Source organism: Hakea prostrata, chromosome 3 (genome assembly GCF_041222555.1).
Source record: "Hakea prostrata isolate BN-2017 chromosome 3, UWA_Hpros_2, whole genome shotgun sequence".
In the NCBI taxonomy this organism is placed as follows: domain Eukaryota; kingdom Viridiplantae; phylum Streptophyta; class Magnoliopsida; order Proteales; family Proteaceae; genus Hakea; species Hakea prostrata.
The window spans coordinates 26,992,839-27,005,033 of NC_142602.1; the positions used below are offsets into that span (position 1 = coordinate 26,992,839).

A 12,195-nucleotide genomic window follows, 5' to 3' on the forward strand; every position below is an offset into this window, starting at 1 on the left:
AGTACTCGATTCCTTTACCATCACTTTTTCTTCTTCTTTCCTCTTTTTTTGGAAGGAACAGGGGACACTGCTGCTCCTGATTTCTTTTCCTGTAGCAGTCAGTGCCAGAGAAAGAACAAAAAAGGTGGTAATTACAGCCAGCTAATATTATGAGATACTCTGATAAGCCCCTTATTACTCGGGTGTACATATGCAAGGATAGGCAGAGGAAGACAGCATCACTCGCAGCAGGTGCAGGGGAGAACACAACATCACTCGCAGCAGGGGCAGGGGAGAGGACAGATGGCAACTCCCTATTGGACAGCAACCACTATTCTGCTGTGGGCAGAGGTGCAGAAAAGCCAGTCCAGGTGGCAGAAGAAGACTGGATAGGAGAGTAAGAGTTTGTTACAAAGGTTGGGGGTATGTAAGGGGAGGGAAGGGGAAATGAGAGGGGGGGGGAAGAAAAAAGGGGAGCAACAGAGCTTGCTGGGAGAGGGCAACCTCTCGAGTATGGTCTTGGGTCTGTATTGTTATTCATTACAGAACTTTAGTTTGTTTTTCTCATTCCAAGAATTGAGTATCATCAAGTAGGAACAGGGCTGTACCAATTGGTGATCCTTACCAGAATTTATCCAATGAAATGAATGTTTCCATGTTGCTGTTTTCACTATTCTGTAATGGTAGATGTTAGCAGAATTTATTTCTTGTTTGTCATTCAGAGGCTCTAAGAACTACATTTAAGAGGGTCCTATCATACTCATGCTAACAGGAAACAGAAAAGGAGATCATCACATTCTCTCCTTCCTCTTTCATATTCTAGGGTGTGTCAGCAATCAAGGGACTCATAAGAATCACAGGGGCGGCGGGGGAGGGGGGGAATGACAAATGACCTGAGAGCCAGGGCCTATTGCAGGGGGCGGAGACAATTGATAGACAAGGAGACAGAAATAACCATTATAGCCAAGAGTAGAACGGAGCTTGATCCCCCAATATTACTAATAACTAATGGAGAAGAGGCCCTACAAAACAAAATTTGAATCGTAAAAGATACAAATTAGTCCAAGTTCATGATAGACACCAGGAATAGTTAGAAGTTAGAAGTGAGGTTCGATTTAAACAAGAATGAAGAGAAAAGAGCTGAAGGAGGAGTAAGAGAAGAGAAAAAGAGACCGAAGAAAAGAGAATGAGAGAACAGTAGGAAAAGAGAAATCAATTCCTCTTCCCAGTTCCCAGGAATGTTTCATTAAACACTTGATGAATATATTGTTCCCTAGGGAGGTAAAAGGATAAAGGGGGGGGGATGTCATTACAACACATTCCAGTGAACAAGATACTGAAGTACCATACTACAATTACAGACTATAAATGTTTAGCAAGAACGAAGGATTTGCATACCTGAGTGCTTGGTTTTTAGATTGCTCAAAGATAGTGAGTCCTACAAAATGCTCAGGTAGAACAATGGCTAAGTAAGAGAGAGGGAAATGCCCAACTGCAAGTCAGCCAGTTGAGAACAGGGGCTTTAGCAGTCATGATTCACTGACTAAACTATTAAACTAGTACTTCTATGCAATTCAAGGGCACAAAATTAAGCTTGAGAGATGAATACCTTTTACTTCATTGGATGTGGAGGGTAGAGAACCGCAGATTCCAGATGAACCTTTTAGTTTGAGTCTGCAGGTCTGGAGCTCTGAAGTGTTTGGATAATCTAGCATGCCAAGTTGCCAATAAATCAATTTGTTAAGGTGGACAACCAGAACTTGCCTGGGGATTTTCTGGAGGAGGTATAATCCCACATGGTTTCCTGAAGTTATTCATCAAATATCATTTCATCTAGCCAATATTGCCTGGGGCTTGGAAATTAGTTGGTCATGTAAGGATTGACAAAGGAGAGGAAAGTAGAAGATAGGAGATGAGAAAAGAAGAGAAAGACGGAAAATGGCAACCGATTGGAGAGAGTTGATTCCTCTCCCCTTTTTGATTACTAATATGAAGTGAGAACTAAAGCTACTTCCCTAGGGAGGTAAAAGGTAAACAAAAAAATACAACATAGGACAACAAGATATAACCTAGTTACCAACTAACCTTATTACGTATAACTCTAATACTCTTCCTCAAGCTAGAGAATAAATTTCATAGGTTCCCAGTTTGCATAAAAAGGTACTAAACTGATGAGGGATTAACCCATCAAAAAAGATGTCAGCCAATTTATTATTGCCTGTCTTAACAAAAGGAATACAAATACAACTAGAACCAATATTTTCCTTAAAGAAATGTTTATCCACTTCAATGTGTTCCATCTTATCATGTTGCACAGAGTTGTTTGGTAAACTAATGGCAACCTTATTATCACAACAGAATCTTGCTAGTGCATTACTATCAAATCCTAACATTGACCAGCCATCGCAACCATAGGAGTTCACACACCCCATGAGACATAGCTCTAAATTCTGTCTCTGCACACTACAAAGGTGCAACTGATTGCTTTTTGCTTCTCCACTTTACCATATTACCACACACAAATGCAAAACAGCCAGATGCAGACTTCCTGTTGCAAACTCTCCTTCATGTCTCAAATTCTTGTTTTGGCCTATTGAAGACTTTTATGACAGTAATGTGGAGGGGCACAGCCAAGACAGGCGAGTTGTAGGGGGATCATTTCTACTTCCACCCAACCATGTGAGGGACAGATTAAAGGACAAGGCCTCATTGGGGACAATCTACTTTCTGTAGGGAATATTCAGAGGGTATGGCTGAGGTTGAGAGGAGTTAGTTAGGATTTGTTTTGGGGCACTGGTTTTAGGTTATATTAGGGGAAGGGGGCAAGGAATAGAAGGGGGGATTTAATTAGTGTTTTGTGTAGGGCAAGCTTGCTTGTGAGGAGGGGAAGACCCTTGGTTAGGACAATCAGTTCAGTATTCAAGTTGGGAGAAGTCTTGTAATTGAGTTGGTTACTTGGTTGTTTATCAATATCAGTGTTGAAATCATTAAGCCATTTGCAGTCTTCTTCAAGCCTTCTTTACTCTCTATTGCAGTGTGCATGTGTGAGGCTGGGAGTGTGAGTGTGTGTGTGCCGTGGTATTCAGGTAAGTTCAGAGCTGCCAAGAGCTGATAACCAGAGTTTTTCTACACATCAATTCCAGGGCAAAATTCAAGGGTCCTAACAAAGACCATTTCCTAGGGAGAACTTCAAGTACCTGAGGAGCATCTGAGTGCCCACTCTTCGGGGCATGCATAAACCTACTCATCACCCTAACTTTATAGATGATATCTGCAACCCCCGCCCCAAAAAAAAGTTCATAGTCTTCTCCTAGCTTATTATTCTGATCAAAGAGAGTTTGTTGGTTTGCAACCTAACATCTGTCTCTTTCAACATGTCTAGCATAAACTATCTTTGACACGTATTTATTCTCTTCTTAGACCGTGACAGTTCAATTGCTGGTGATTACTATAAGAGACCCAAATAATTAAGCTCAAACTATTAAGTCAAGTAGGTTTTAAGCCTAGTTGTCTTACCATGGAGGAGAACAATTATCACATCCAGATGATACAATGCCAATCTTTATTAGCTGCCATAGAAAATAGTGCTTTTATTCAGTTGTGTGTAGCCATAATAGCAGATGTCACCTGACAATCAGTCCCAACACACAACAACACACAAGTTTGGATATATTATTTCAATCACACACAAGTAGGATGTTCTGATAAGAATCAAGGAGTGCGGACTTTCAGAGATTTGATTGATTGATTTGATTCTCAGAGTATCTCACACTAATTAGCTTCAGAAGAAATGATAGCATGGGTTTGGAAGGGATAACCAGAGTTTAAAGAAGGATGCAGGGCATGAGCCCAACGAGGGAAGTTGTGCTACCTCAAAATTTTAAAATTTTAATGAGTTTTTAAATCAATAATTTCCTCTCAGGGCATTTTCATTATTTTACACCTTAGGGACAGATATCTAAATTCACAAATAAGTGTTTCCTATCAATTATTAGGTGTACCAAAAGCTATTTTATTTTGATAAATAGACATCTTATGAATTTAAACTGTAGTTCACTCCTTTTGTTTGAATATTATTCCTTAATAAACATGTGAATATCTTGCTTAGTGAGGGACTTGTACTAATCTATTAAGAGGTCCAACGTACAAGTCTAAGAGCATCAAATGGAGATTAATATTTTTAATTGTTTTAACATTTGATCAAATATGAAAAGTGAAAAGAGAGGGAACGGACATGGATCCCAAGTTAATAGGAGGTAAAGTAGGGGAAAACAAATAGAAATTAAATAGTTGTGAATAAACATGAGTATAAAGAGAGATGATGAAAAGAAGGTAAAGTCGGGGAGAGTAAGTAGCAATTTAGTAGTTGTGAATAGACATGACTAAAGTGAAATGATAAAAAGAAATAACTAGAAACAAATAAGGAGGTAGAGCTGAGAGAGAGCCCTAAATAAAAGTAAGAAATGGAAGAGAAAGTAGGGGAGGTGAGGATTCTAACAAAGAAGGAAAGAGAGATCCACACAAAAAGAGAAAAAAGAAAGCAGGAGACCAAAGTGAGATAGAAAGAAAGGAGAAAAGAGAAGAGAGAGTGGCAATTAATTTTGTTCTCAGGTTAAAGTTCACTACCTTTAATCAAATTCTTTTTTTTTTTTTTTTTCACTATCTTACCCAATAAACACAATTTCCCTTGCCATGGATTTCTTAAATTCTTCCATGTGGAAGTAGTTTTCCTACTTTAAAGTTTGAACCAACTCTGTGTTTCAGCTTCTGGTTCAAATTTAGTCTAGGTTTACCGTTCTTGATCAGTTCTACGAGTTTTTATTGTATTAGTGCTTGGCGCTCAGACTGACAGAAATGGATCTAATAAATCCCAAATCTGTTTTGGAGTCTGTTTTCTTTCTTGTGCATGATCAACTACTTGACTCAATTATTTTTTTAACTATTCTGAACTTGCTGATTTGTTTCTTGAACTCTTCTTTTAGTTCAGTTTCTATTGATCATAAAGGCTGCATCCTTTCTCCATTTTTCAGATCTCCTACTTCAGTAAGAAATTTTCTGAAACTTCAAAATCCTACCATTAGATTTCAAATTTATCTTCATACATAGCTGTCATTGTCCATGATCAAACATAGATAATTCTAAATTTAAACCTTGAACAGATCTCCTGCTTTCCTAGTACAAGTCCAACTAATGTAGACTAGTGAAGGAGGGCCAGTTCTTCCAGGATCATATCAAAACCAACATTAGCTTGGGTTCAAATTAGGGTTTCAAGGGTTTTCTGCCAGAACAAATTCAGGTCTTAGTTTAGGGTCAAACTGAAGTATTAATCAGGTCTGATTTATGAGACAAGGACCCCGTTTCTAAACATTTCAGGTACCTGAAAAGCTGGTTTTGTTCCCCTATGAAAGCTGGAATTAGGGTTAGGTATCAAGGGTCTCAGATTAGGGTTTGAATAGGTCTAGGATTGTGGTCTTAGAAATCTCTGGTAAGGGCTGTCTAGTGTTAGGGCTGGAACAGAATTCTTCCGAAATTGAACTTTCAAATTAAGCCTTCGTTTCTGTTTTATAAAACTGAACAGATTCTCTAATTATGTCCTCTGTTTTGGGGTTTTAGAAGTCCCAGATAGGGGGATATGAGGAACTGGTTTAAAGAGTTGCAAGGTTCAGGAAGGGAAGCTTGGCAATTGTGGAGTTAGGTTTCTAACTATATAGGGGTTAGGGTTTATAGTTCAGAATTAGGGTTTTAGGATCAGGGGTTGGGATCTAGGACAAGGGTTTTATATTTTTAGAGTTATGGTTCTAAGGATCTAGGGTTAGGGTTCCACAGTTTTAGGATAAGGATTTTAAAATTAGGGTTTAGAAATCTAGGGCAGCAAGGAACTAGGGTTTAGGATAGGGTTTGGGAATTTAGAGCAGCAAGGAATTAGGATTTAGGATAGGGATTGGGAATTTTGGTAGTCTAAGGTTTATGGAGAAAAGAAGAAGAGCTGAAAGGGATAAGGTTTACAAAACACAAAATTAAAAGAGTGGAAGGGGAATGAAATAAGTGTTGACTCTTACTTACCTGTAACTCAAGTCTAGTGACGGCTAAGATGGTGATGGAATAATGGAGGCAAGCAGTAAGCATTGCCGATGGAGAATTCTTCAAGTAAAATCCTAGGTTGCTTATTCGATCACATGGAGCTCCCGTACCACTGATGAGAAGCTCCACTAACACCTTGCTCTCAGGTAGCAACAGTCTCTTTATTAATTGTATTCTGAATTTTGTAATCTGAGTTTGTTACAAGCTGTGCCTTTTATTTGTAGCCTTAAATCTGACTCTCCTTGAACTCAACATACTAATCCGAATCAAATAGGACTCTTATAAGTAAAGCTAAAAGGACTCCTTATCATATCCTAGACTGACTTAAACTCTCAAAACTAGAATAAAACATAAGAAAAAGTCTATTCTGCCCTTATAAGTTGGGCAAATTTTCCATAATTAGACCAATTAAACTAAAATAAATACCTATTCTCGTACTTGGCCAAAATGCTAGACTTGTGGGCCCATAAAAAGGCCATGACCACATAAACCCACTGAAGAAAGGCCCAACACCCAGACTGTACCAACTGTTGGAATAGTTCAGAGGATATTGACCACCTTTTTTTCTGTTGCCCTATTTCCCGCTCTGTTTGGTCCCTTGCCCTTGCATCCATTTGGCCCAAATCACGACGTTCTTTTGGCTTTGCACGAGATTGGAATTGGATCCTGAAAAAATTTGTCGGTACCTCTATTTGTGACCTTGTGGGTAAGCTTGTCTTTGCCGCCACTATTCACCATCTTTGGTGGGAGCGTAACATGCGAAGATGGACCTCCAAATCCCGTTCAAGAGATATGATTTGGAATGCCATCTACTTTGATGTTTCTTCGAGACTTCGATCTCTCCCCCCACCCCCCCTGTTGTAGACTCTCCAAGAAATAGGTTGATTGTTAGTTCTTGGAGTCTCTCAACTTCTTTCATGTCTCCTTCTTGATTGGGGCTCCCCCCCCCCCCTTGTTCCCTTTCTATGTGCTCTTTTGGCTTTTGGTAATTTAATTATTTATTCATCCAAAAAAAAAAACACCCATACGGTGCCTGACCATGGGACCTCTGCATCACCAACTTTTGTTATTTCCGTTTTCAATTTCTGTTTCCAATATTTTGGCTATGCTTCCTATCTTAACATCACTTTCAACATTCAGTTAGATCAATCATTATTCTGGACTTGTTGGAAACCCCTTGATTCTCACATTTGAGGATTCCTATCTCAGATATAGGTTATTAGTAATGGTCTTAGGAGACTAAATCTTACCATTAGGTTTTCCTTTTAAAAAGGTCACGTGTTGGGAAAACAAGAACACTGAACTGTGGTGAGTAGGTAACTTAATAAAGAATATATTGTGCAGGTTGGGAATAAAATTAGTGTTTGAAACTTGAGAAGAGGATGTATAATCTTATAAACCAAGGTAAGTGGGATATAATAAGTACACATTACTGTATTATGCTTTTCTATAATAATCACCACTGGTTTGTGTAAATGTCACTGCCATTTTTGCAGTTTTTTCCCTATTCTTTTTTTTTTTTTTTTTTTTTTTTTTTGAGGGGATGAATGTTTTGCAATATTATTTTGTTGTTTAACATCATTATCACCACTGTTCAATAGAGTTGCCACTGCTGTTTGTACAATAATCAATGTTTTGTATGATTATTGTTGAGTTAAGTTAACTTTTGGTTAACTAACACTTCTCCAAAGAGTTTGGTCTTACCCGCCGCTCTGAAAGAACAGAGGAGCATATCTCGTCAAACTCTGGAACCCTAAATCCAGAAGCAGTCAGCGATTTGGAGGCGGAAGAGACGTTGGCAGCCCTCCGCCTCTGTCTCTCTCTCTGATTCTCCTCTTCTTTCTCTCCTCTCCCTTTCTCTCTGCTCCTCCGTCTCTTGTTCCTAGCTTCTCTCTGTTTCTAGAGCGACCCTCTGAAGCTTTGCAGATCTTATCTTCTGAAGCTTTGGCGATGATTGGAGTTTAGGATAACAGGAGATGAGCATCTAGGCTCCCGTCTCTTGGGTCTCTAGCACGAACCTTGCGTTGTTTGCCAGAATGATCGGTGATTTTGGAGGTGGTGTCTCTCCGCCTCTTCCTCCTCTTCTCCTCTCTCTCTCTCTCTCTCTCTCTCTCTCTCTCTCTCTCTCTCTCTCTCTCTCTCTCTCTCTGCTTCTCCGCCTCTTTTTCTCATCTTCTCTCTTCCTCTTCGCCCCTTCATCTCCTCTCTGTCTATCAAAAAAAAAAAAAAATTTGAGGCCATTTGAGGATTCTTGTTCTGGTTGTTGAGGGTTCCCAGATTTGGACTCATCTCCTCCCTCTCTCCTTTCTGTTTATGGGTTTAGTTTCATCGTCGAGGGTTCTTGTGCTTGATGGCCTCTCAAGCACCAGGGGAATGGCGTGAGGGCCATCATTGCTCATGTCTCCAGATCAGTTCGATCTCAGTTCTAGATTCATTTCCTTCCTCTCTTTCTCCTTCTCTCGCCCTTTCCCCTTTCTTTTGTTCTTCTCTTTCCTCTCTCTTTCCCTCTTCCTCTCCCCCTTTTTGTTTCAAGGTTCAGCTTTAGATTATTGAGGGTTCCAACCCTTGCTCGCCTCTCTGGCATTAGGGGAAAGCCATGAGAGCCATCATTGTTGATCTCTCTAATTCAAGTTCAAACTCTGATCTGGTTTCTACTCCTCCCTCCATTTCTCCTTCTCTATCCCTCTCCTCTTTCTACCTTTTCTTTGTCTCAATCTTGTGATGCTACCAACCCTAGTGTCTGTGGTGCTGCATCCGTCCCTGCTGCATGTCTAGCGCATTGTCGAGCCTAGCATCTTTGATGCTACATCGGTCCCTGCAGCATGCCCCACAAATTGCTGTAATGAAGGCTTCTCGTGTCATCGACCGATTGGGAGACTGTGTCGGTCTACTGGGTCTACTATCCTTTGGACCATTTTGGTTTTGCTAATGTATTTTCTGGTTTGATTTTATGGCTTTGTGCCATGAACTTGCTTTATTGAGCCTGTCTCTAGCTTTGTAATTTTCTCTTCCCCTCTTCTCCTCTTTGGTAGTGAATTTATTTATTCATACCAAAAAAAAAAATTTAATAATATGAACACATCAAACAACATGTGAGTGAGCCAAAGAATCTGGGGGTACATAGACTGCACTGTGCCAAAGGAGAGATATAGCCACCAAAGAGGTAGTTTTCCGTGGGGCTGCGGAAACATCTGTTGGAGTGGGTGCCAATGGGATATATACATTAGTCCCATAGTGGATGACATCATGTATGCATAGTCATAGACATGGTGGGCGACAAGCCGACAACAATGTAGCCATGTTCATTTGTGCTATGGACAGTGGCAGTTTATTTTCCTTCATACAGGCTACAGTAACAAGATTGTACTGTAATCAGAAGTGATTTCTGAATTCCCATTTTTGAGGTAATTCTGTAGGCTGTGTAGCTCCACCCATTTTTCTTACATCGAGGAAATTGAGATGAAGTTCAAATTCTGATGGAGGGATTCAAGGGCAATTTGAAGACCCAATTAAGTTTCATTGTTTTATTTCGTCGGTTTGGTGTTAGTAGAACATCAGTGACATGTAAGGTTTATAATCATTTGCATTTTGGAATACTTATTTAGCTGAGACAAGATTTCAATTTGCAAGCAGTTAATGTTATTTGGGATTAGAGTTATGTTTAAGTTTTTAGATTGGAGAAAATGAAGTCATGTTTTGATTATTTTGCTTGTGATTTGAGCATTGTGATTCTTTCTCGTATTAATTCATTGTTGGGTTAAGTGGTCATTTGATCACGCCTGTGAGGGTTGAACCCCTACCTTCATCCAGGTTCGGGTCCTGATAGAAGTAGGGTGGGATTTGGGAGCAAAAGACAACTTGCAGATTCTAACCAAAGTAAGGAAAAGGTACATAAAAAGAAAAATGAGGCTAAATTGGCTCCAGAAATACATGCAAGAAGAGGAGATAAGAGATGCAGCATAACTGGATCAGTAAGACACTGGGATCAATGATTGTAGAGAAAACTAACGACACAAACAGCAAGGAGCAAGCTGTTAAGTACCCAAATAGAGTGACTCAACAATGGAAGAACAACACAAAGAAGTAATAATAATAACGAACTTGGATTAAATGTTGAAACAGAACATAGCCTACGACCAGCAGTAGGAATACCTACGGCTACCCAAGAGCAATCGCCCTCTCCCTTATTTCCCTAATAACTCAAAAGCATACCAACTTACTCTACCTTCCCCCTGTTAATAGTAATTACTTGCCTACAATATCCCTCCATAGAATCTCCCCAAATCTAATAGAATCATCCCAAATCGCAACCTATAAGGCAATCTGAATGCAATCTGATCTCAATCTGAATCGCAAGATCTCACAACCATTTCCTTCCCAATCTGAATGCAATCTGAATCTGGAGATCTTTTCTTGATTGCGTGGATCCCCTTGCCACGCTTACGAGTGTAGACTCGTGACACAAGGGGCTTATCACAAGCACTTGAAAACAAAGTGGAAAGCAACAAAGTCAGATGGGAAGAGATGAGATTGTAGTCAATGAAGCCTCTCCGGCTAAATGACAAATATCAAGGGGGAAAGATCGCTACAGGTTCGGATGATTTGTCCGAGGGAAACAGTGTAGAAGCAGAATCAGAAAGATGCGGTTAGTAAACAAGTGGCTATAAATTCCTTTCTGAAAAAGAAAAAATGGATGTAAATACATCATGCACACAAGTAAAAATGAAAACTCTAAATGGCTGCAAGGAGCAGAAATAGAGGGGGAAGAGAAGCATTCAAATGCCAGTATCATTCTTGCACGTGAAAACAGAGACAGATGTCAAATTTTAACCATGAATGCGGGCCTCAGTGATGCCCAGTTCCAAACCCATGAAAGGTGGCCATTTGAATGAAACGTTGTTGTTGACCTTTTAAAAAGAGTATACAAGAAGTATATTGCACCAGACTTACAGGGTATTTCAATTAGTGACTAAATGGAATTGGCAGTGGGCTTGATTTTGGCGATATATATTGGTCTGAACCTGATAGACAGTGGTTTAGACTTGAAAATGAGGCTATCTAGTTGATTAGCACAGGAATTCATAAGAAGATTATGTTTTGAAAGTAATTCTTGAAGAGTAATTCAAAATGTACTTAGTCACTAATATTGGTTTCAACTGTACAACCAGAATGTAGATCTAATACATTCATCTTTCCTGCTTGCTACCAAAACTGGAAGAAGAAAAAAATATGCCATAACGCGTCTTGCAATGCCTTAATCAACAAAAAACTCCGCATATGCGACAGCAGCAAAAACTGAAGCAGGATAAAAATATAAAACAAATAAAACTCTTGATGACAGGGGAGGTCCTACCTTTTGTCTTTTTAAGGCAGTCGGCCAAGAATTCTGTATTTGATGAGAAGTTGAACGACGCATTCCAATCCACATCCCTGTTCAACAGCTAAACAAACTCAAATTCCGAAACAAAAATGAGCTAACAATGAATAGAAACAAACAACGAATGAGGAACTGAGGTTTTTTTCTTTTTTTCAAAAATAAGTGAGAGAATGGAAAAACGCACGGATCTTCTATACAGAATCCCAATTGTTTGCGGATCTCCCCGCTAAATATAGCTGTGAGATTTGAGAAAGATTTGAAGATTAGGTTTGTGAGGAGTGGAAGAACCGCGGGATTGTCAGCTTTGCTGAAATCTGTGCCTTGGCAACGCACGCAGGGTGAAAACCCCGAAAAAATGACAACGAGGATGAAAATAGAGGAAACCCAATAGGTATTAACCCTCTCTCTGCTCATTTCGTCGCCGATAGCTCCGGGATATGCACGTTTTATGGTGAACGCTCGAAAGCAGGGGGGAAATAAGCGACCAGAGTAACCAAGGGAAAGAACACGGAAATGAAATAACTCCGACTGAGATCAACCATCTCATCGCTCGTATAGTTCCCAAAATAGTGAATGCATTGAATATCTAGGTAGATGATGAGTACGATAACGATCAAGAGCGCTAAGCGAAAAGCTATCGAATTTGTCAAATATTCTGCGAGTAATTAGTTTGAATTGATGATGACGGCCATTCGAGCACTTTTCGAGCTTACAACTCTGATAATCTTTCTTCAAAACTATCTGCAATTCTTTGATCA

The 12,195-nt window shown here is 39.6% G+C and overlaps 1 protein-coding gene and 1 long non-coding RNA gene across 2 annotated transcripts in view; both read right to left on the minus strand.

Moving 5' to 3' along the window:
- Positions 1-11,851, minus strand: part of LOC149021932 (ABC transporter G family member 28-like) — a 94,449-nt gene extending 82,598 nt beyond the window's left edge. Inside the window, exons 1-2 of the mRNA XM_089150135.1 lie at positions 11,622-11,851; positions 11,414-11,490 (exon numbers count right to left, since the gene is read on the minus strand). Of these exons, the coding sequence (XP_089006261.1) occupies positions 11,414-11,490; positions 11,622-11,851 (307 nt within the window). The remainder of the gene's footprint in view (positions 1-11,413; positions 11,491-11,621) is intronic.
- On the minus strand, positions 18-6,239 carry LOC149021933 (uncharacterized). The gene is made up of 4 exons (XR_016172377.1): positions 6,043-6,239; positions 1,589-1,783; positions 1,378-1,417; positions 18-89 (listed from the first exon to the last, which is right to left on the minus strand). It is a non-coding gene; the product is annotated as an uncharacterized LOC149021933 (long non-coding RNA).
- Positions 11,852-12,195: the final 344 nt, after the last annotated feature.